Genomic DNA, 24523 nt, shown 5'->3' on the forward strand with positions numbered 1-24523 from the left:
ATAAATAAATTGTATTCTTTTCAAACAAATGATTTGAGGTTTGGGTGCAGCGCCGATGAGGGTAGGAAGCCAGTTACGATGGATTTCCCCCGTGATGCCTCTGGAGAAAGAATGACCCAGGTCACAGTTGTCGGCACAAAGGCCCCTCGCTGGAGGCCACAGCGCTCCATTTGCACATGTCACTGATACTGAACGTGTAATTCTGGACACTTCGGTGCCAGAAAAGCATTGACCCTTTGGAGAAAAGCAGACTTAGGAAACTAGAGGAAGCAAGACAGGTCGGAGGTGATAAACACTTCACCTCTCCGACGTCTGGAGGGCCCAGCGTTCCTTCTCAGGGGACTCCTTCCTTATGGGCACGAGTGTGTGTGTGTGTGTATGTGTGTGTGCGCGCGCGCAGGCACGCTCATGCGTGTAGAGGTGTCCCGTTGTTTACACGCCCTCGGTATGCGGTCTCAGGGTCCTCCTCTCCGCAGACTGGCCAAGCGGAGCCCGAGGGCTGCCACGTGCCGTTGACGTGGATGGAGGGCAGCGGGCGCCCAGGGAGGGGGGAGCCAGCCAACGTCCACCTCCATGTGAAACAATGGAGAGAAGCAGCATTTAGTCTGTTTGTCCGAATGGCTGGACTAAAGAGAGCCAGGAGCAGTTTAGCCATTCAGGGTCCCTATTTGTCTGAAACGAGCTGTGTGTCATCCACGAGCTCTCCTTGTCCTGGCAGGAAAGTTCTCTTCCCTTGGAGCTGACATCTAACTTGAACAGATGAATGAAACCAAGCACATGGATGAGAGGTGACTTAGGGGAGACCGTGTGAGGGCTGTGAGAGAAGGTGCAAAAGGAAAATTGCAGGGGCTTTCTTTCTCACGTCATTTAAAACTGTCATCTTACTTAGAGGAAATGGTGCAGGAGATGGAAGACCAGAGATAATTAAATGGGTCTTTTTTTCTCATCCGCATGTTGTTTAGAAGGCTGTGAGAACTCTGTAGATAAGTTGGTGGTTTCTGTGCTTGGACCGAGGTATGACGGCTCAGGGCTCCGGAGTGAAAATGTAGAAAACGCAGAGAGGCAAACCCAAGTTACAGCCCCTTAAAAGCTGGTCTGAGAATTAAGCATCATGATGTGTTGTTGCAGGAAGAGCTTAGCAAATAGGAATCTTTGAAGTATTCTTGGAAGATATAATATTTTGCAAAATCTCAGCTTGGAGGTCCCTGCCACGTTAGTGAGTTATTGGTGGCATCTGGCATTTGTAGTAAAGTTGGCCCATGATCAGTTTCCCTGTTTTCAAAGCCGGTGCAGATTTATACATATTTTCAATATAGGATATAATGGGTGCATGTCCGAGATGGCCAGGACCTTCTTGCAGCTGTCTGCGAGTTGAGGGGCTTGATTTGGAAATTGGCATTGCAGGAGCGTTGAGATCAGGGTGAGGCAGGGAAAGATGGCAACCAACTTTTCTTCCCTTTCCCGTTTCATCTCTCTTTTTTCCAACTTCCCCTTTTAAATGCTCCTCCTTCTCGTCTTTACTTACTTGGAATTTGGCGGCAGGTTGGGACAGGGCTACCCAAATTGGGAGCACCTTCCCCCTTGGCACGTGTTCTGTCGACCCCTGGTGGCCACAGAGGGGTAGTCATGAAGCTGTGGACATAAGGCAGTGGCGGGTTGGGGGCATTTTTCTGGGCTCTCCCGAACCATAGAATTCTGGGCCAAAAACAATTTTAAAAGTTTCCCTTCCCACTTTAATCGTGCATTTGTGTTTTCTTAAGTCCTTCAGGTTCCCGACCTTCAACACCTAAAAGTGATTCGGAATTGGTCAGCAAGTCTGTGGACAGGACAATGCAGAAGAATAATCTAGAAATGCTCTGGCTTTGGGGAGAATTGCCCCAAGCCGCAAAGGTAAGTGGCTTTGGGGCTTTTTTTTTTTTTTTTAAAATAATAATATTGTAAGATCCTTGAAAGATGCTACGGCCTCTTGTATCCCCAGTAAATCTTTGTGATATGAATAAATGAATAAATGAATGAGTGAGTGAGTGAAGATTGAAAGCATTCCTGTTATGACTCAAGAAGGGCAGCTCTTTGGAGACTAGGTCTGTTGAGGCTGAAGTTGTGGGTTAATTCCCTTTCTAGGTTATTTAGGTTATTTAGCTTTCACGGAAAATGCTGATTTCTCTGCCCACAAGTGGTAGTGCTGATGCAGCCAACCATCTTTACAAATTCATGTCATTTGTTGCTGGAGAAACGGCACGAAAGTGCAAACCCATCACTTCTTCTGGCAAAACAGTTCCGGCCACAGATCCACTGTTGAATTGTTTTCATTTGTGCTCGAAGCTATGGGATCAGATACAGAAATGCATACCCTCTCCCCACTTTCTGGCCCACAAATTGCATTTCGGTTTCTGTTTGGATAAATCTTTTCCATAACTGGAAACTCCTTGGAGAGATAGAGTCAGAAATGCTAATTTCCCACTCGTGTGAACCAGCCACCAAGTCTGCCCTTGTTCATTCATGTTTTGAGGGTAGACTTCACTGAAATATAACACACGTTCAGAGAAATACCCAGATCCTAAGTGCCGAGATCAGTAAATTTTCACACTGTGAATGTGTCCACGTGACTTGCACCCAGACCAGGAAGTGGGACTAAATCAGAACTTGGAAACCCTCCGACCCTTTGCAGTTACTGTTCCAACTGACCGCCCCCCCCAAACCCCCAGGATAAACCCAGTCTTGACTCTAACAGCAGAGATTAGTTTTGCAAGATTCATCATGTTGTTGGGTGTAATCGTAATTCACTTGTTATTACTGCAAACGCCCTGTGGTGTGAATATACTTCCCATTTTCCTGCTGGACGTTTGCGTTCCGTTGCTAATCTCACTCACTGCTCTTTGGCAGTTGATGTTTTCTGTGAAAGTTCATTCACTTTGGAAGTACTGTCCTTGGTTTCCAGACCTTTCGGCAGGTACGGAATCACCAGGTGACTCTTGAGGCTTCACCATGTCCTGCCAAGTGTGGGCATGGCTCTGGAGATCCTTACCTGCCCAGGTGTTCTTTGGTGACTCAGTTTCTCTCTGACCTTCTCTCTCCCTCCCTGCCCCTTTGATCTAGTCATCTGCACACAAGATGAAGGAGTCCGGCCCGTTGAACAGTAGAAAAATCTGTGATAAGACGCACTTTCAAGCCGTCCCCAGTGACTCTTCAGACGCGTTCAGTGAACAGTCACCGACACTGGCTGGGGGGTCTCCCGCGCAGCCGCTGTGGGAGCAGAACAAGCCGCAGACAGAGATGCAGTTCGTGAACGAAGAAGACGTCGAGGCCTTAGGAGCCGCAGCGCCCCCGTTGCCTGCGATCGAAGAGTCCAAAGCCCTCTCCGCCAGCGCTGCCCCGGCAGCCAGCAAGACGGATTCGCCTTCTAGGAAAAAGGGTGAGGGTGCCGGCGCTTCCCAGCTCCCTCCCGCGAACTTGGGGCTCGGCACACTACAGCTTCTTCCCCCCAAAGTTCGGGGTGCTTCAAAGTGGAAACAGGACATCTCTCCTGTTCGGTCTGTACCCTTTTGCTCCATATGTGAGTTCTCAGAATTTAGTCGTAGAAAATCCGACCTGAAGGAGGCCTCGGGGATAGTGTGGTGAGCCCCGCTCTGTGCAGGTCAGCGATGCTGGGGTCCAGCACGCGCTGGGACTGCACAAGACGTTGATGACTAAGCTAATCTGTGCCCCCTCTCCCCTTGCCCCTAGTTTCTCTCTCGTGCATTATCCTGTTTTAATTTCTGCGTACTGTGTGTCACTGTTTCAAATGATCATTTGTTTCTTTTTTTGCCTGACTTCCCTACTAGAACATATGTGCTCTATGAGGTCAAGAGTCTTTTTGGTCTGTTTGCCTGTTTCCTTGGTACTTAGAATAGTGGTTGGCACGTAGTGGGGGCTCCTTACATATAGCTGAATGCCCACCTGGTTGCCTGTCTGGAGCAATGACATTAAGCCTATCTGTTAGCCATGTGGCTTTGTGCCGTGTTCTAGGTTTGTATGAACCAGTGACGTAATTCTCCAGCAGAAGTAAACTGGAAGGCTGCAGTCATGGTGCCCAGGGGCCGATGGTACCCTCTTTAGGGTACCGTGCTTCAGAGTCTTGATGGGGAAGTGCTTAATGAAAGCGTTATTGTTTAGTAATAATAATAACAACAAAACCAATACCATTAATACCAATAATAATAATAATAATAATGGTAATCGTGTCAATATATTGAGTGCTTAGTACTCTTCAGGTCCTTCCCAGCTGGGGAGCTGAGGCTCAGCGAAGTTAGGCAACCGGCCCAGGCCACACAGCTGGCGAGGGTGGGAGCCGCATGCGAACCTGGGCCGTTGGCCTCGGCGGCGATGCTGTGCCGCTGGCTTCTAGCTCTTGGGTTTCTTGCAGTTTGGGCACATCTGCACACTGTGCTCAAGTGCCCTTTCTGGAGACACTCAGAAGTCCATGAGGTTGTTTCTGGAGAATGGTGCTCTGATGTGACCCCTTTGCTGTTTTAGACAAACGAAGCAGACACCTTGGTGCCGACGGCGTCTACTTGGATGACCTCACAGACATGGATCCTGAAGTCGCTGCCCTGTATTTTCCCAAAAAGTAACAATCCTTTTTATCCTTCATATCGTTTTTTGTAATCTGAATATTAATCCGGGAGTCCGTTTTTTCCTTACATTTGATTAGAAAGTGAGTAAGAAAAGGCTGCCGGAGGCTTATGTTCTACTGTGAGAAGAAACCAGTAAAAGCAGTGGACTCTCTGTGTAGATGTGAGCGTGTGGGTGTGTCCCCGGGGTGGCATCTGAGCGGGAACGCAGGCACGAGGCCACCTCCCCGATGACACCAGGGTGGTATCGCAGCGGTCAGTGGCCCGCACCCCGAATCAGTGGCAAAGAGCGGGCATCTGTGTGGCCCTGTCCCTCCCCCGGGGAGAGCCTCCCGTGGCCATTGGGGGCCTGTCTTCAGTTCTCCCGTGATTTGCAGGGAGGGCCAGATCCTCGGAGCGTGTAACAGAGGACTGTGGCCTCTTAGGACAGTGTGCTTTCTCTTCCGTCAGTTTCAGTGTGTTTGGGAGAGGGTGCAGGGAGACGTAGAGGCCAAAAATGATCGTCTTCCCTCCTGAGGTCGTTCATTGAGCTTGTCTGTCTTTGTCATGGTGCCTGAATGAAAGTCTGTCCCGGGATGAAATCATTGGCTCCTCTGATTGCCAAAGCCCCTTGATATCCATGTGAGACCTCACAGCCCGTTCCACTCTTCTGCTTCCAGCGGAGACCCTCCTGGGCTCACAAAACACGCCAATGACAACGGAACCCGTTCAGCCAACCAGTCTCCGCAGTCCGTGGGCAGCTCTGGCGTTGACAGTGGCGTGGAGAGCACCTCGGACAGCCTGAGGGACCTGCCGTCCATCGCCATCTCGCTGTGCGGCGGCCTCAGCGACAACAGGGAGATCACCAAAGGTACCGTCGGGGAGCCGGTCCTCAAGCCAAGAGCGCCCCCTGGTGGCCGCCGCTGGGAACGGCTCGAAGCCTGGGCTCCTAGAATGAGTTCGGGTCACAGGCGATGTTCTCTGGCACGGTTAGTGGAGCACACATGACCCACTGTTGCTCAGGCCCCGAACGTTGCTGCCTGGCGGTTGGCTGACCTCAGGTTTTCTGTGGGTCACACGTGGCTCCAGGCGGCAGCAAAGCCACTGGGGTCACGGGTCATCAAGTGTGCCCGCAGAGCACAGCGTGTGCCCGTCCTGCAGGGGTGTCCCAGGGCGGCAGCGTCGACCTGGGGAAAACGCAGTACATTGCAAGTGTGCAGAAGTGCCGGAGGAGGGAGGGATGTCTGAGCAAGTGCTGGGACACATCCCGGCTGCATCCGAAGGGGGCACCCACCCTACTTATAACAGTGGTTTCCCAGCGTCTTATGCCAGTTATGTGGTGAGGTGGCCCTGAGACCCCCAGTCGATGCAGTCAGCCATTCCAGCTGATGATTCCTGGACCTGGTGGCCCTGGGTGTTTCCCACCCCAATCTGCCTTAGGCAGGTCACCGCGCTTTCATTTGTGACTTTGTCCATCCTCACGACCACCGAGGGCGTAGGCGAGGTTCCTATCCCCGCGTTACACGTGAGGGAACTGAGGTTCGGGCAGGTTGGTCACTTGCCCAAGGTCACACCAGTGACTGTGACTTAAACCCGGTGGCCGGACCTTGAGCCCTGCTCCCTGGTCACCTGCTTCTGCGGGCACGTGTGTTTACCGTAGTCCCACATGCCTGCTGCCGCGGAAGCGCGTGTGCACTGATTAAGGGTCAGCCTGCCCCCCATCCTCCGACCGCCCCACCTCCCTCCACTTATGTGCAGACACTGCCCCCAGACTAATGGAAGCCCCCTTTGCCAATAGATTTTATAGGATTGTCTGCACAGTTGGAATGTATAGACTCTCAGAAAATAGCTGTGAACATGAGCGAGTGAAAAACAGGCCTGGGTTTTGAACCAAATTTTCCTTATATTTTCCCTATGCTTGCTTTCACAGATGCGTTTTTGGAACAAGCCGTGTCATATCAGCAGTTTGTGGACAACCCTGCCCTCATTGACGACCCCAATCTTGTGGTGAAGATCGGGAATAAGTAAGTTCCTCCCGAAAGTCATTTCAGCCGTCGTGTGATAATGCTTCAGCTTCAATTTCTCAACTATAGAGACCTGGACGATAGCTCTTGGAAATACATGAAATTAAGTCTTTGTTAGAAGTCTACTACTGTCTCTTCACCCTTGGCAAAATGCTGCGTCACTATATAGCGAGAGTGTTGACGTAACTGGATCCCGGGGGGTCTACACTCACCTGCATGAGATTTCATGATGGGAGGTGTGATGTCACAGCCCTGGCCCGTGGGGCTCGGCCCGTATGATGCGCGGGTGTCGCACGATAGACTGCACACACCCCGTGAAAGCTTCGTTGTCTAGGGTCAAGGGGCGTGCACGTGTTTTTACAGACTGTTGGCAAACTTCTCTCTCCAAGAGGAAGCCATGGACGTTTACGCGTTAACTGAGGGTCCTAGTTTCCTTTTCCTTGAAAGGTGGCAAGAAACGCCCCAGTGCGTTGGTGGTTGATACGCTACGAGGCGAGGGCTGCTCTCAGCTGGCCGCTTGGTCGCCCGCCACGCCGCGTGTCCTGCCAGACGGCCGTGGCCGCTGTGGGTTTGGATGGAGGAGGGGCTCCTGCAAGGGCGGGGCATGTGAGGGCCGGGCCGGGGTGCTGGCCACAGTCTTGGGCTCTTTAAGGACCCAGCTGGAGTTCCAGAGCCTTCCACGACCGCTTCTCAGGACATGAGGTCTTCAGTCTGAGCCTTGGTCTTCTGACATCTTTTTGTTGTTTCGTGTCAGATACTATAACTGGACGACGGCGGCACCTCTGCTTCTGGCGATGCAGGCCTTCCAGAAACCTTTGCCAAAGGTGAGCTTTACCATGAGAAAGAAAGGGACACAGAAAATGATGGCGAGATGAATCTGGGGGGTTGGAACTTAGCTTTTAATTTAGAAACCACGAGGTGAATTACACCGTGCTGTTTGGAAAGTCCAAGGGTGTAAACGTCAGGGTCTCTGTTGCACCTTGGCTGTCCTTCCCCCCTCCTCGCAATCAAGGCAGTGCCGGTCCGAGCCCGGCCCCCTCCAGTCCCCTGTCCCCGCACCTGCCGTGCCAGGGATACAGGTGGAGGCAGAGCAGACAGGCCGACGTCTGAGCCCAAGGGAGACGAAGGGAGAAAGGGTGAAGGGTGGGAGCAGGCAGCAGGGTTGGGCGCAGGGAGGTAGTGTACCAGGTGCCAGGTGCCACCGTCAGCATCAGGCGTCCCTCAGCCAGGAAGCAGGTCCGGGGCTGATGGGCCGAGGAGGAGAAAGTGCGGGCTCTGGGCAGCTCGTAGCTGCACCTGAGCGCAGGTGAGCGGCTGCAGGGAAGAGGCAGGCGAGGGGCAGACGCACCGCTGCGGCCCCGCTGTGCCCGCATCCTCCCCCTGCCGGTTCCCTGGGCCTCGCCTGGGATTGACCGTTTTCCGGCGTTGGGTCTTTCTACCAGATGCTACGTTCTTTTTGCTGCAGAGGCCACGTCTCACACTTGCCTCCTTCATGTGCTTAGCGAGCGCTTTGTGCTGCCGTGGATGTTGTGGTCTGTCGGAACTCTCATCTCTGAGGTTCCTGAAGGTCTAATCCGACTTCGTTGAGCCCCTGGTCTCTCCTTTATGGTTGTGTGTGTGCGTGCTTTGGGATTGTGACCTCATCCTTGGTGGTGCTTTATCTGTGAGTATCCTTTGTGGACTGGGCCGAGGGCATGTTCTCCAGAGTGGGTTTTGTTTTGTCCTCGGCAGCTTCTGCATAGCATCCATGGCCCAGCACAGACTTTTATGTTACGTGTCTCAGCTCTTACAGATCCAAAAGAAGAAAGAACAATGCACTAGATACGTAGTGATAAAGTTCACAGAAAAAGAAATGACTCCTGAACTTAAAGAAATGAGTCTTTGTGGTAGGCGTTCTCAGTCTTTCTACAGGTTGTTAGTAATTTTTTGCATTCTGTTTTTGGTGTTTATCTAATACAGAATTTATCTTTATATGTAGAATTTTTCATCGTTTTCTTTTGTGGCTGCTGGGTTTTGTATCACACTTGGATATTTTGAGAGTCATGAGTGAGGTATCAGGAACCATACCAGTTTTTTTTTTTTTCTCTCTTCAGCCGATTATTGAATCAAGATGCTTTGGTTGCAAGAAACAGAATGACTACAAGTGCCTAAAATAATAGGGGTTTATTATCTGGCATAATAAGAATGCTAGAGGTTGGTAGTTTCAGGCTTGATGAATCTGGGTGAGCTTCTTTGATTTCCTTGGCTTCCCCTTTATGATCCCAAGATGACTGTTTTACCCATCATCTCCTCATACAGCCGCATCCAAAATAGGAAGGATAGAGGCAGGCTTCTCACACTTCATTGGCCACAACTTGGTCACATGACCACCTCCAAGCCAGTTGTTGGCAACACAGTGGAATGGCCAGTCGAAGTGGTGCTGACCAATCGAAATTCCTCCCCTGGAGCTGAGCCTGCCTTCCCAGAACATCCTGTACAGTGTAGTCTGATTCTCGAGCCAAGTGTTGGCTATGTTGGCAAGAAAGAAAGGTGATGATTCACCCAGGGAAGCAACCGAGAGGGTCTGGCAAAGCTACCTAATTATCCCGATACCTTTCATTAGATAACTCTTTCTCCCACTGATAGGCAGTTACAACTTTATCATATTACTACTTCCTCCATGAATTTAGATTTATCTCTGGACTTTGTCTTCTGTTGCATCAACATGTTTACTCATGTCCCAACACTGCATTCTTTTAAATACTATGGTTTTTAAATGTATTTTAATAAAATAAATTTTGTTAAGGCTCATGCCTACTTATTATTCTGTCTGAGTTTTCTTGGCGAGTTTTGTTTGTTTGTTTTATAATTGAACTTTAGAATCAGTTTGTCTAGGGTTGAAAAGAATCCTGTTAGTTTTTTTTAATTGGAGTTTTGTTATATTTATGGATGAAATTGGGGGAATAAGGTAATTGACATCTTCATGAATTGTCCTATTAGTGAATTGGGTATGCGTGGTTTGCTTTTTGGTGTATTTTGTGGTTTTCTTTTGTGTCAGGTAGGGATTTCTAAATGGTAGAAAGAAGCACACATCAGGCTAAATATGTGAATTATTTCTCTTTCCACTTACCTGCAACTCGTTCGGTTGAAAAACTTAAATCTTTCATTACTAGCTGAGGTATCAGCTACCTGATAGTTCTGTAAACCAAGGAAAGGAAATTAGATAACATTTACCTTGGTCCTGGAATTAGCCTCAAGATGGCTATTTTGTTCTTTGGAAATATGTAGAAAATTATTATTATTTTTTAAAAATTTATTTTATTAAAGTACAGTTGGTTTACAAAGAAAATTATTAATTAACATTTAATCTCCTCCTATTCAATTGACATTTATTTAGGGCAAGAGTATGAATTTTCTTTTTAATACCGGAGCTTTTAAATCAAATGCATCTATTAATACTCAGTGTGCCAAAATTTGGAAACTTACATTTACTAAAAAGATCCTGTGCATTTTACCTTTTGTTTAAGACTGTTTACCGTATACCTCATGTTAATCATTTCATTTTTTATTTTATAATCATCTTATTGAGAATAATAATATCTTAATCAGTCAACCACTTTAATTTGAAAACTTCTGGTCTGACTAATCACTAATGATTTTCAATGCTTTCTTTTTCTGTTGTTGTTGTGTTGTATTTTATTTGTTGTTTGTTTATTCCTTTAACATCTTCTTAAGTCTTCATGCTTAAGTTATCTTAACGTAATTTTGGACCCCATTAGGTTTTGCTTCTCAAAAATTTTTAATCCACAAATAGTATGTTGTGTTTTCTCTGATTTTTTTTTTTTTTTTTTTTTTTTTTTAAATCTTACTTTAATTTGCATGTGTGTGTCTTTTGGTTTGAATGTGCTAAGTTGATCTTTTTTTGGTTCCATTATTTATGTTACCATCCATTTAAAACAGGCCACGGTGGAATCTATCATGAGGGATAAGATGCCCAGGAAGGGAGGAAGATGGTGGTTTTCATGGAGGGGACGAAACAGCACAATCAAGGAGGTGAGTCTGAAAAACAAAGAGTGTTGCTACTTAGCTCAGCGAATTTTGGTTTTGGGCAGTAGGGTTTGTCTTCATGCGCGTGTCAGTGAAAGAAGCCATCACACTGAGTGTGCAAGAGTCAGGCCTGCCACAGGGTAGGCAAAGGCAGCACAGAACGAGGGGAGGTGGAGAAGGGCCCGGAGAGGTGAGCAGAGTTGCCATCACCTCCTGGCTCTGTTACCTCTCAGCCTGGGGACCGTGGTCGGGTCACTCCTGCTCTGGAACGTGTCTTCATCTGTAAAAAGAAGAGATTCAACGTGATGTTTAAAATTTTTTTTTTTTTTTTTAAGTGAAATATCTTCCTGTTGCTTGTGAGAACAGTTTTAACGAGGTAGACTTACAGCCTAGACTAATTCCCATTAGTCATTGCACTTCAGTGGCTTTGGTTTCCATTTCTATAAATGCCTATAATTTGTTTCAGATCTTTGCCAACCTCTCAACCTATTTCTTTGCTTGGCTTCTGTGCCAGTGTGTCCGCCTGGTCTTTCCCCCCCACCTTGGGGGCTGTTCCTCCCCCGGCTCAGCCCCTTTGTAAGTGGGTCCTCAAGGGTTGTCTTAGAGCCTTCTCTCCTGCTTCGACTGCCTGTTTTTCCCTAGGCAACCTCATTCACGCCCATGCGATGACTCCATTTTTATTAACAAGGAAGGCGTTTTGTATTCCATGTCCATTTATCAGACAGCCAACTAGGCAGATATCTCCACGTGGATGCTTCAAGCGCTTCAAACTCGTCATTTCTGAAATCGATCTGATGGTTTTCTCTAGAGTTCTTCCTTTGTTGGACCACCGTCAGAAAATGGCACCACTGTCCGTCCACAGGCTAGTACTTCCTTCTTCCCTCATCCCTCCTGTCAGTTTACCATCCTAAATATCGCTCAGGCTTTCCATTTCTCTCTAGCTCCACACCCCACAACTCAAGGCTGCCGCCTTCCCTCCGAGGATTGCTTCCAAGTGGTCTTCTTGTATCCATTCTTGCTCTCTCTTCCTCATTCTCTGCAGTTGCATTGGTCTGTGTAGTATAATGGCCCCATTTATATTCCTCCCTGCTTAAAAGCTTTCCGTGGTTTCCCAGCGCTCTTATAATTAAGACCAGTGTCCCTAGCATGGTCTACAGGACTTGTGTATCCTAGCCCCTGCCTCTGTAGAGCCTCACCTTTTGCCATTCTCCCCCTGCCCTCTGTGCTTTGGTGGCCCTGGCTGAAAGTACATTCTACCCCAGGACTCTTGCATGTGCTATTTCTCTGCCTAGTGTTCTTCGGACCCCTGTCACCCTTCTTCACTTAATTAACTAGCACCTCAAGTGGCCCTTTCTGGGCAGGTTAGTCTAGTCTGCTGTTCTCTGCTCTCCTAACCCTGCCTGTGAACTTTTCCTTCACAGGTTTTCTCATCGTTTATAATTATACACCGATTAGTACGACTGTTTGATTGACATCCCTGTCCCCTCCAGACCCTAAACGTCATGAAGACAGAGACCACACGTGCTCGTGGCTTTGATCCCTGTGGTCTCCCGAGCACCCGTTTTTGGGACCCAGAGCAGGGGTTCGGCAGATGTTTGAGGGAATGCTGATTATACTTTTGGAATCTAGTGTGAAGAAACCCCAAGGGCAGCGGTCAAGTTGGTTATTATAAGAGTAAAAGAAATCCCAGGAGCTCAGTTTGTTTATTTCATTAGTTCAAAGGGAAAGAGTCTGTTGGGAGGGTGTCCAAGATAAAACTGTTCTTGGGCATTTTCTGTCGGCATACCTGAGCTTTACTGACTGTCCCATTATCTCCAAGGGGTATAAACACGGTAGAGCAAGCGTGCGCTTTACTTTAGGAGACTTAAAGTGTAAGGGGCCTTTCTGATTCTCTTACTGGAGAGCAGAATGTTCGAGAATTTAAGAAGAAGGCTACTTCAGAGACCTAATTTTGCACAGTGTCCAGAGTTTCATTAGTTGGAACTGCGGAGAATGCGGCATGCAATAAGGAAGAGTTATGAAATCTCTTAAAAACCTGAAATATATTTCAGATAGATACACATTTTTGCGCTGGTCTAATAAAGAATTGTTAATAGTGGCGGCTAAGTTACCTGCCTCAACAGATAAATTAAACATTACTGGGCCTGTTCTCACATCAATTATTTGTGTGCTTATAAAAAGCTAAAGAGTATTTGGAAATAGCTTGTACCCATCAAATGTTAAGCTCATCACCCTGTTTCTATCACTCATTTTCTTTATTCATATTAAAAACATCAATCTCTACCCCCCGACCAAATGACCACAGATCATGAAATTTGATTGTAAATTCTTTGTCCTTTGACACACCTGTCTGGCCTGTGATGACTTCCCGTGATGTCTGTGGGGCTAGTGGATGTTCTCCTCCTCCCTTGCCTGCTGTGGGCCAGGCTCTGTGTTTATGCGCAGCATCTCCGTGGTCCTCATGGCAGCGTTAGGAGATGCATGTCATCATCCCTGTGTTGCTGGTGAGGAAACGAGGCTCCAAAAGGTTCCATGACTTGCCCGAGGTTCCTAAGCCAGGGCAGCAGGACTTGGCCTAGAGCTCTTAGAACTCCAAAGCTCTTTCCAGTACATCAAAGGAGCATCTTCTATTAAGAGCATGCGGTATTGAGAAAGAGAATGCGCCCATGTTTCCCTCAGGCAAAATATGGTGTGAAAATATTTTCAGGCATTTCTATCAGCAATTATAAGAAAATATTTTGAAAGCCCTCGCGTATCCAAGCAGCCCTTGATAAAGCATTTGCATAAGCTACAGTGATTATGAAGTTTGGTTTGGTGCCAAGAATACTTATGGAAAACAGACTTATTTTTGTCAAAAATATTTCTCAGCTTAATTGTAGACGGCTAAGCAAAGGAGTAACTAGGACCCACCATCCCTGCTGGGGGCGTGCCATTGGGGAGGGCATTGGGGCCCTGCTCTGGACTTTGGGGAGCCCGTCACAGAATGCCAGTGGTTGTGTAGGTGGTTTCCCTTTGGCGTGTCCATGATTCTTTGTCTTCTTCTTCTCCAGGAAAGTAAGCCAGAGCAGTGCCTGGCAGGAAAGAGCCACAGCACTGGGGAGCAGCCATCACAGCTGGGCATGGCCACCAGGTACAGTGCCAAGTCACCTTGGGGTGTTGTGGCTCCTTTCTATGGCTAGGGTCAAGGCACAGATGCTGATAGGGTTCACCGAATAGCCCAGGTCCAACTCAGTGACCTGGAGCAATTTACTCAAATTGTTGTTCCCATGAATCAGATGGAAGCGTCTGCTCCTTAGATACCGAATTTCCAAAGTAAATGTGAGGCGTACATGAGATAATGTAACGAGCACTCCTCGTGGTCTTGGCATGTGCTAGCCCTCAGTTTACAGAAGGTGATAGTAGCAGTGGTGGTAAATAATGATGATGAGGATGAACAACAGCGTTAACAGTGGCATGAAAACAAGTTGCGCTTCTGAAGGAACTTGCCTTTCTCTATAGTTTAAACACTTAACCCGGACTTACATTGATACTTTCCTAAGTATTGATAGGGATTCCTATTAACTTGGTATAGGCGACCTTAGATTTTGATAATACGGATCCATATTAGTCGTGTTTTGTCTTCAGGGTAACCTACTTGTACGGGATTTGAGGGTAACTTCTGTGAGGGCCATGCCATCACCCACTAATTCGACGGTGTTATTGCATATTGATGCTGAGTGATCCGAGCTAGTATAACACCTTTTCCATATGACCTCACCCTTCCGGTATTCCTGTGCTTGAGAAACCCAGGATTGCGTTTCTTATTTAGCAGGCAGAAAATGCTAACATGTTCATTGAGGGCAAGATGCATATCTCTATCCTTTTTATGCCTTAGAGGCCAAGCCAGTGGCTGACCCAGAGCAGGCATGTCTTAAATGTGCTATTACTGAACTGATGAGATTTTTCCAGTATATTGTTGTTTCATAGGGGAGGCGGGCTTAGATTTCAAGTCCTTGGATTCCTGGCCATAGCTCTGTATCTTAAACTATTTTATTTCTAGAACTCATTGTTGGAAATAGAAACTCATGTAGGTGTCACATAGGAAACAGTCTGATTTCTTTCTTGTCCTCTGTGGAGAAGAGTGTGCGGGACCTGATAAAACTCTGCATGGCAGGGCCGGCTCTCGGCTGGGATGCTATCAGAGGACACCCTTTCTGTTCCCCCTGGTGGTGCCCTGGCGCTGCCCCTTCCCACCTGTCCCCCTGCCGGTCTGCCCTGGACAAGGGAACAGGGTTGAAGAGCTTGTGTGTTTCTTTTCCAATCTTCACCCTCCATCTCTGGCTCATTCTCTGGGGAGGGGCTTTCCAGCACGGTTATCTGGATACCTTCCCGACCTGGAATTTTGAGTGTGCCTTGAGTGAGCTTGGAGGGGAGAAGGCAGGTGGAGCTCGGGCTAAGAATGCACAGTCCTGAGGGGGTGTAGGAGGCCTCTAGGATAGAAGCCAGTGGGTTTTCGGTAAGTCGGTGTTTGAAGCAGCAGGATGTACATGGCAGACTTTGGAGTCAGGCAGACCTGGCTTGGAGTCCTGGCTTTGGGTAAACTCCTTTCTGTATCTGAGGGAAGGAACTAGCGTGCTGTCTGTTCCCAGAGCAGCCAGGGAGGGAGACACAAGCAAAGATGCCACCCTTCTGTCCTGAGCAGTTTAAACCAGCAGTTTGGCTGCACTGGAAATACCCTGCTCTCCTGGGGCTCTTTTTGAGACCCTCTCTGTCCTGCAGTAATTTCCAAGCAGAAGAGGCAGCATAAGCTGGGACTTTGTCACTCTTCTCTGTGATCTTTGGCGAATTCCTCAGCCCCTCGGTGTTTCCTCCTTCATCTGTGAAATGGGCACAAGACTGACACCCACACCGCAGGTGTTGGCTCATCTAATCCTCACGGCAGCCTCATGAGAAAGGAGGTGCAGAACGTAAAACCCAACAAGGCCACATGGGCTGTGCCTGAGGCCAGGAGGGTGGCTCTGTGGTGGCCTGGAGGACACAGGCTCGTCTTAACCATGCAGTTGCAAGTGTTTAAATTATACTCCGCAATATGGGCCAAATGCAGGATGTCCACCAAATCTGGCCTGCGATATGCCAGTCTGAGACCTGCGGAAGGCTGGCCAGGGGCTCAGAGAGGTTTAAAAGGGACAGAACGCGATGGTGGCTGGTACGGGCTGTGTGTTCTTCTCCTTCCTGGCCGCCCGGTGGGCCGAGGGTGGAGGGAGCGGCAGGGCGCTTCTGGAGCTCTTCCTGAGCTGGAACATCGGCTGACACAGTCCATCTGAAGCGCTTCGGACTTTCTTAGTATCTGATGTGATCCTATTCGGATGTTGACAGAAACGCTCTGCCCTGTTAGGTAGAAAGAGTTTGACTATCGGCCACTCTGAGTTAGTCAGTCAGGCTACATTGTTTTACGAAACCTGAAACACGAAGAATTGACTCTTGCGAAAGGGATTTGAGGTTCTGAAAAGTCTTCGTGTGAAGTCTTCTGAGCCGTATACATCTTTTCATTTTTACTGGCATCCTAGTCCCCTAATTAGATTTATGCAGTTGACTGAAAAAAAGTGTCGGAGTGCTTTCCTAATTGACAGACTTGTGATTGACAGAACAGTCCCTGAAGTCTCATAATTGAGCAAACAGCTTGTCACCATGCAAGTCATTAAAATACCATCAAAAACTGCACACTGACAAGTGTGAACTTCAATGTTGTTCCCAGCTCCTCGGCTGAACGCAGACACTCGAGTGAGATGAGCCCTTTTGTTTAGTTCTGTCGCTCCTTGCAGACGCCGCAAAGCCAGTGACAGTAAGGACTGCTGCAGGAGTGGGGAAGGGGGTGGCCAGGTCCGCAGATGACCGTGCCCTCGCCCTAAGCCGGCACCGCCAGCTGAGGTGTACAGCTCCCTTTGCAGTTTCTGTATCTGTGTTTTTCTTTCTGCGCTCCCTCAAACGTGGCGTGCTGCACCGATCTAGGGGGTTTGGTTTTCGTTTTAAAGCAGCAGATGGAGATAAGAGCTCTTCTGCCTTGCTTCCACGTCCCACCAGCAGAGGCTCACACCAATCTGTTGTCACTGAGAGCTTCAGTTCACATTTGGATCTCATTTCCCACCAAACTGTTTGTGTGGAGCATAACATTTTCCAGTTCAGCGAGGGGCCTGTAGCTTCATCTCTTGGCTTCCCACCCAGGCACTGGTCAGGCCGCCTGGCTCCAGGACCACGTGTACCCGTCTGTCTGAAAACCAACCGCTAGGTTGTTGGTTCAGAAGGATCGGCGTTGTTTGTAGGATCGGCGGGGGTTGGAAGGGGAGGGGACTTTTGTGTCATTTTACACATGAGCCACCGAGGCCCAGAGAGGAGTCCTGTGGTTGTGAGGCCTTTCCTGGGACGCCTGTTTCCCGGTCCACTTCTTTCTGTCTCGTACCTGCCAGCCTCCAGGACCTCTTGGTGGGTGGGATGCCGTTTGCTCCCCTGCACTTTAAGATGAGGAAATCTAGTCTGAAAGAAAATAGTCTGAGCAGGATAACACAGCCTGAAGTTCCTGGGGTTCAAACCTGGGCTTCTCAGGTCTCCACCCTACCTAGGACCGGCCCCCAGTGTCACAGGTATAGATTCATCCAGTTGTAGCTTAACCCCGCCGTGGACCAACCAGGATTCTAGGCTACGTGCTCATTCTCCGTGGACATAGTCACCTGTCCCCACGGCTCGTTCACCAGGGCTGTGTCCCCGTTTTGGCCAAGTCTGTGACTCCAGCCCGGATTGTTCTGTGAGCTCCTGGACCCCTCGTCCGGCTGCGCTCGGATGTCCTCTGCCTTCTTAGCATAGCACTGGTCCAGCTCTGTTGTGATTGCTTAGACAGAACGCCCCGGGGAGCGCAGGGGCCAGGCTGCTTGCTGTATCCTCCACGCCTGGCATGGTGCCTAGAGGCATCGGTGGCATGAGCTCAAGTCCACCAGCCCGCAGCCCACAGGCCGCCCCTCGTAGGGCCCCGGGAGCAGGGGCCTGGGGAGGGGCGGCTTATTCTGGACGTGGAAGGAGCCAGTAGAAAAGAACACAGAAGCGGGGTGCCGTGTAATGGGGTCTTCCCTCTTGTCTGCCCTAGTGCGGGGCAGTATTGGATTGTAGGAACTGCTTCTGGAACGAGCACATGGGGCAAGAAAGCAACAGGCTGCAGAGGAAGTACCCAATCACTTCCTGGTAGAAGGGAAGGGAGGGCGAGGTAGCAGGAGGACAAGGTAGGAGTTCACTGAGATGCAAAGATGAGATGGAGCCCCGTGTGCCTGTCTTGCATGAAGGGACGCGCTGAGCCAGAAGCTTTGCGGGGAGGCGTGCATCCGGGGAGTCTCGGGCGGGGCCTGCTCTGGGGCTGCCTAGCTTTCTCCATTTAGCCTAACAAACGTTTACGAAGCACTTTGTAGGGCGTTAACGGCATTTTTAAAGAAAATGGTCCCGGGAAGCAGGTCTAGTACTGCTGGGTTGGGGTCTATGCCATAGCAGGATTTGAATCCAGGGAACAGCTAATTGCTGACATGCCTTACCTGAGCTATTTAAAGAAAATGAGCCTGCTTCCCACCTGCACCTCCCAGCCCCTGACCACGTGGAGAAGTCCAGAAGCGCTCGGAGCACTGGATTCTGTGCAGGTGAATAAGGTACGGCTCTTGCTCCTGGGGCAGCCTGCTTAGGGGTCCTGGGGAGCATCGGGGGGCCTTTCTTGGCTCCCCCGGCACCTGTTCGTAAGGCCTAGAGTGTCCTCGTTATTTGGAATTGTGCGTTTGGAGCGGTGTGTACTGGGAACTGATCAGCTTGGACGTGCAGAAAATGTGGGCTCCTTGTGCTTGGCCAGCAGCCTGGGACAGGGGAAGAGAGAGGATGTGAGCATCCTCCAAGGCCAGGAGGGCGCTTAACCCCGCTGATCAGGAGGGGGAGCCTCTTGGTTTAAAGTAGAGTGATGGTAACAGGGACGTGAACGAGGAGAGGCAGTCCCGGATGAATAATGCAGGAGCCGCATGGATGGGATTAGTGACGGCGTCTGGTCGGTGACCACCCCAGAGACAGCACTGGGAGACACCCGATGGACTCCGTCATCGATTTCGGCCTAATGCATTTTTAATGGCTACCCAGATGTACTTCCTAATTGGCAATTACATCACTGTGTGTTCCAGAATAAAGCATGAGTCATCCTCCAGTGATGAGGAGCACACGGCCGCCAAGCTGTCCAGCTCAAGCCACCTCCCCCTGCTGTCCAGCGTTAGCTACAAGAAGACCCTGCGCCTCACGTCAGAGCAGCTGGTGAGTGTCCTGTCCTCCCCCTCCACCACGCTGTGGGCACTGGCCCAGCCACGGCCACCTGGACTCAGTGGGTTCCACGATCCGGGCGTCCCTCCCATGCTCCGGCTCCGGCTTCAGCTCTGGCACCTTCTCTATCCAACTGCCTGCTGCCCCCCCGCGACCTCACATGCCCCTCTCGGTGCCTCCGGTTCACGCCCCACGTCAGCTGCTGCCCAGCCTGGCTCCTCGGCGTCACTTCCCCTGTGCCGGCCCTGACGCTGCCCTGGAGGCTCCTGTCCGCAAGTGTTGGCGGAAGGCGGCCTGAAGGCGTGAATTTATTCTGAGCTGTGAATGACGGATAGCCCAAATCTCGCAGGGCTGTTTCCACTTTTCCAGAGATGTGTTTGTTAAGTCAACCGCATCTCCTGAACTGGGGGAACTGGAGCACTTGTGATGGGACTCAGAGAGCTTCCGGCAGCAGGGCGCCATCCTGATCACAGCGTCCTCTGCTCTGCGGCTGTACCGCCCATTTTAATCCCTGGACCCTGTTTCCCAGGAGCAGACAGCGAGCAGGTGTCTGCGCCCTGCTGCTCTCCTAAGAGTTCGTGGGGGCCAGGCTTCGTTGTGACGGTGTCTGATGGGAAAAGAGAACGGTCAGGCCTGACACCCTGCGCCGCTGGGGGCGATCTGGACTCCTGCCCGCAGCTGGCTTGCACTCGGGGGCCCCGGTGCAGAGATTCAGAGCCGCTGAGAGGGGATTCTGCCTTCTGAATCTGGTGTGACTTCCTGGGGTCTAGCTTCTGGGCTTCTGGGTGTGAGATGTACCTGATAACTGAGACGACTGCTTTCTTCCAGTCTGTGTCTGTGTATTAACTAGTACTCACGGCTGGTTCGGGGAACGTATTTTCACACTTGACTGAGATTCGTCTCCCCGGCCATAGCCCTTCGTGCTCAGCCGTGGCCTAGTAAGTGCATCCCAGTCTGAAGTTGTGATTTCCTGCGGCAACCCTCAGAGCCTGTCACTTACAAACCCCAGGGGACGTGGGTGAGCTGCACTACCCTGGGGCCTGCGAGGGGGCCTGGGGTTCAGGTTGCCCAAGTCCTGGAAGGACCAGTCCTCCTCGAGAGCAAGACAGGGAAAGAACTGTACGGCGGCCTAGGGTGGTGCTTTGAAAAAAAAAAATCCGGATCTGCTTTCTCGTGGAACAGAAACCGAAGATCCCTCTCTCTGAGCCTCGCCCTCCAGCGGACACAGAGTTCATATCTTTCAGAAAAGCCTGAAGTTGAAGAACGGACCCAACGACGTGGTCTTCAGCGTCACCACGCAGTACCAGGGCACGTGCCGCTGTGAAGGCACCATCTACTTGTGGAACTGGGACGATAAGGTTATCATCTCTGACATCGATGGAACCATCACTAGGTGGGTCCCGCCGACTCGGGGCCGTGGGACCCCGGGGTCTGGAGCCAGTGTGTCAGTTCCTCTTTCTGGGGCATTGTGCAGCTCATGCAGTTCAGTTTCTGGGGTGGTCGGTGCCGCCCGCGGAGCCATAGCTCCTTGATTTAAACAGCTGCAGTGGGGGATCGGGGGTCGCTTCCCTCTGGGGCGGTGGCTCCTTGACTTTGTTGCTCAGTTTCGGGGTTTCCGTCCAGAGAGCAAGTCGTGCATCCCATTTGCATTTTTTAATGAGGCATTTATGGTGCGATGAGTCAGAATGACTTTTTTTTTTTTTTTCCCCTTTCGTGATGCCCTTTTAACTTTATTTTTCCTGTCTCTGTTTTTATTTAGATCAGATACTCTTGGCCACATTTTGCCCACCCTTGGGAAGGATTGGACCCACCAGGGCATCGCCAAGCTGTACCATAAAGTGAGCCAGTAAGTACACAGCCGAAGTACTTGCGGCAATCCGTACACAGAACCTTTGCTGACGGGCTGACTTACAAAGACGGGTGTCCCTTGGCCAGGGAGGGTCCTGAGCGCGTGGTGAATCCCGCCAACTTCAGATCTGAATTCAGTACCAAAAGGCAAGAAAGGAAGTGGCTGGGGAATTGCAAATTGACAGAGGAGGAAGGCGGTGGCAGCCTAAGGGGAGGGGTTGAGGTTCAGTTCATACTGAGGAATGGCACAGGTAGTCGGGTGAGGACATGGTGGTCTCTGATGTAGACCAAGGGAGTTATTTTAGGCTGAAAAGGTCCAGATTCCAAGCAGGTTTTGTGGGCCAGCCAGCAGTGCACATCTTGCCCACCTGGTCCGGGGAGCGCTCGGAGGGGCCGTACCTGGGACGTCAGTGTGGGAGGGTAGATCTTGAGTTGCTCTCGTGTGTCGGGCACATCTGTCACTTCACTTAACTCTTACAGTAGTTCCGAGAAGCAAGGAATATCATTTCTAGGTTTAGAGGGTTAAGACAATTTGTCCAAATTCCCAGAGCTGCTAAGAGGCAGAACGCACTGAAACCCTGGTCGGCCTGGCTCCAAGTCCAGTGCATCTGTTCTGGCTCGTCTCCAGGGTTCAGAGCTCTTGGGGTCCCCATCCCTGCACCACCGCCAGCAGGTGCTTGGTCCCACTGTCTCCATCTCTCTGTGGACTAGAGTCTCCCACGTAAGTGAAACCTCTCCGCCCCACTGCTCTCTGTCCTCCAGTTAGTTAGAGCCGGGAGGTGCCCTGGGCTGATGGGACTCCGCCCCGGTGTGCGCACCTCCGGCCCACGGTGGCGGTGACGGTGGCGGTGGTGGTGATGGGGAACGGGCACTCAAAGCTGTCGCCAGTACTCTGAGCACAAGTGAGTGAAGTACACTTTCCTGCTCCTCATCCATTCATTTATCCAGTGTTTATTGAGTGCCTGTTGCGTGCCTGGTGCTGTGATGATGACATAGACATGGTCTCTGGCCTCCTGAACCTCACGCTTCGGGTTGCTGAGGCACGAGGTGCCTGGGAGGACCTTTTCTCCTGGTGGATTCAAAGCTTCTCACTTCTTAGATGCCCAGCTCATTGATTTGACTTTCCTTTTCTGGATGTCTTCCTTAAGAAATGTTAAAAGTAATACATGCTTCTTTGAAAAAAATAAATAAGAAAAACGAGAGAAATAGAAAAGTACAAAGGTCACATCTTTCTCCTGCCTTACCAATAAGCTGCAAGTTATCGGCTACGAGTATTATACGTTCTCTACCAGTGGAACTACTGTGACCGGTTTGGTTCCGTCTGTACTGAAAATTCATTTACATGCTCCCCCGCCCCATGTGCACATTATTTAATGAAAGATCCTTCTGTTTCATTATGTGTGAGGTTTACCTCATTCTTCTTAACTGCAGTACAAAATTCCATGCTGTGGATAAACCATCCTGTATTTAATTAGTCCTCTGTTGGTGAACACGATAGGGAGTTTCCAGTTTTTCACTCTTTCCAATAGTGATGCAATAAGCATTTACAGAAAGTCTTTATTATGTACAACGAGCATACAGATAAGTAGAGAAGGTACGACACTTACAGAAGGGCCGCTGTAAGGTGGATTCTCAGAAGGAGAATTGCCGGTGGAAGGCCGAGCACACGGAAAGTTTTGGTCGATATTCCCGAGCTGCCCCCTGAGAGGTTCTCCCGGCCTTGCTCCTGTAGGCGGTGTGTTCAGGGCCTTTCCCGCCACCTCCGCGCGGCTGACTCTTTGCCTCGAAGGATTAATCCACTGATGAGCTGCCTTGAATAACCTGACACTGAAAACTGTCTCTATTTTTAGTCGAAAGAAACCCCTGTGGGTCAGGATACAGGGTAGTTCACAGCCTGATTCATTTTGGGTTTTGGAACATAAAGCTATTCCTGTTCTTACTGTAAGGTTAAAAAAAAAAAAAGGCACTGTGTTTTGCCTGTTCTTTTTTTTTTTGGTGTTGATTTGTGTCTCTCCTGGGTTTCCCTAGAAAAGGTATCTTCTTGAAAAATAAAGTTGCGTAGCTTACTGAAGAATGCCTGATCGTTCTTTTGGTTCGATTGATTGATTTAGAATGAGTCCGATCCGTGGGTGAGGATCTGAGAATTACAGAGTGCTTGTTGTGTTTTCATTTTGGTTGAGAGGAGGGAGCTTGGCACTTAACTTGTTCACTGAGTTTGAGGTGGCACCCGGACGGTTAGACCAGTGATGTTCTGGCCGTCCCCCAGGCTCTGTACAAGAGCAAGGGCAGGCTCCTTAGTGTGGCTCTCAGACCCCGCGGTTTCGGGTCAGCTTCTGTTAGTTCCTGATTTGCTGCCGCTTCTCCGCAGACCTTCTTGCTCGAATCCAGTCTGACTGTTCCCCACCCCGTATCCGTCGTTTTCCCATCTTCCCACCTTTGCTCACATGGTGGCTTCTGCTTGGCGTGCCTTTACCTCTGATTTTTGCCTCCCCCAGTTTTTCAGCCTGTAATGCCCGGCTCAGACCCCGTGGTCCTCATCAAGCCTCATCAAGCCATCAAGCCTCTCCAGGCCAGAATTGGTGCCCCGGGCAGCTCTATGGCCTGGATGCGCTGAGCCTGACCGCAAACCCGCTCTGCACCGGGCGCTGTTCCGGGTGCGCTAGGGGGTGCTGCCAGCCCCCCCCGTCAGGCACCCTGTGACCCCCAAGAAGTACACCTACAGCACGCCCCGTAACGAGGCACTGGGGCGGGGTGTGGTGAGAGAGGCAGATTTTACAGACGTCCGTGAAGGAGAAGTGAGTTCTGATTGGAAGGGCGAGGAATCAAAGAAGGCTTCAGTGAGAAGGTGGCGCCTGAGCTGAGCCTTACTGGACGAGCAGAGTTCTGAAAGAGAGGAAGGCTCATCACAGGTGGAGGTAGGAGTGGGAGGAGGGGCCGAGAGATGGGCAGGTTCGTGGGGGTGAGGAGCGCTCACAGAAGGGAGGCCCCGGTGCAGAGGGCCCGCGGTGCGGGGGGCCGGCGGTGCGGGGGGCCGGCGGTGCGGGGGGCCCGCGGTGCAGAGGGCCGATGGTGCAGGGGGCCGGCGGTGCAGGGGGCCCGCGGTGCAGAGGGCCCCGGTGCAGGGGGCCGGCGGCGCGGGGGGCCGGCGGTGCAGGGGGCCGGCGGCGCAGGGGGCCCGCGGCGCAGGGGGCCGTCGGCGCGGGGGGCCGGCGGCCTACGTGACCTGGAAGTTGGCTGGCACCAGACGGCAGGGCCCGTGGAGGCGGGGCTGAGAACGAGCCTGAGTTTGGCCCTGACCTTTCCTTTCTTAAGGTGGCAGGCGAGTACCCTTCCTCTACGGCTGCAGACAGGGCTACCGAGTTCCCTTTCCTGTACATCACTGGCGTTCAGTGGGGATTTTGCCCCCCATGGTATATGTGGCAGTGTCTGGAGACATCTTTGATTGTCATGACTGGGGCGTGTCATTGGCAACTAGTCATTGAGAAACTCCAATATAGAAGCTTATCTTGCAAAATTAAGTAGAAGAGGTAGAAGGTTACCCAAACGGAATCTTTCCAATCTATTTCAGTATCTCTCCAGGCCTCTAAGAGGGATGTAGAGATTGGGACGAAAGGAGAAAATCATTTGTACTAAGCCTGGCCATGGAATGATGCCTTCTTTTTGTCTCTGGCGTTTCCCCAGAGCCCTGTTCTAGTTGCTGAGATGTCGGAGGGGTAAGTGTGACCCACG

General features: G+C 50.6%; 1 protein-coding gene across 3 annotated transcripts in view; it reads left to right on the forward strand.

Annotated features, from left to right (window-relative positions):
- Window positions 1-24523, forward strand: part of LPIN1 (lipin 1) — a 70024-nt gene that overhangs the window by 30231 nt on the left and 15270 nt on the right. For all 3 annotated transcript variants that reach the window (XM_061168825.1, XM_061168824.1, XM_061168826.1), the window contains 11 exons: window positions 1761-1890; window positions 3097-3412; window positions 4513-4606; window positions 5270-5460; window positions 6520-6613; window positions 7368-7437; window positions 10553-10645; window positions 13690-13769; window positions 18814-18940; window positions 20191-20339; window positions 20706-20792. In XM_061168825.1, the coding sequence (XP_061024808.1) occupies window positions 1761-1890; window positions 3097-3412; window positions 4513-4606; window positions 5270-5460; window positions 6520-6613; window positions 7368-7437; window positions 10553-10645; window positions 13690-13769; window positions 18814-18940; window positions 20191-20339; window positions 20706-20792 (1431 nt within the window). The remainder of the gene's footprint in view (window positions 1-1760; window positions 1891-3096; window positions 3413-4512; window positions 4607-5269; window positions 5461-6519; window positions 6614-7367; window positions 7438-10552; window positions 10646-13689; window positions 13770-18813; window positions 18941-20190; window positions 20340-20705; window positions 20793-24523) is intronic.

This window comes from Eubalaena glacialis, chromosome 14 (assembly GCF_028564815.1).
Source record: "Eubalaena glacialis isolate mEubGla1 chromosome 14, mEubGla1.1.hap2.+ XY, whole genome shotgun sequence".
In the NCBI taxonomy this organism is placed as follows: domain Eukaryota; kingdom Metazoa; phylum Chordata; class Mammalia; order Artiodactyla; family Balaenidae; genus Eubalaena; species Eubalaena glacialis.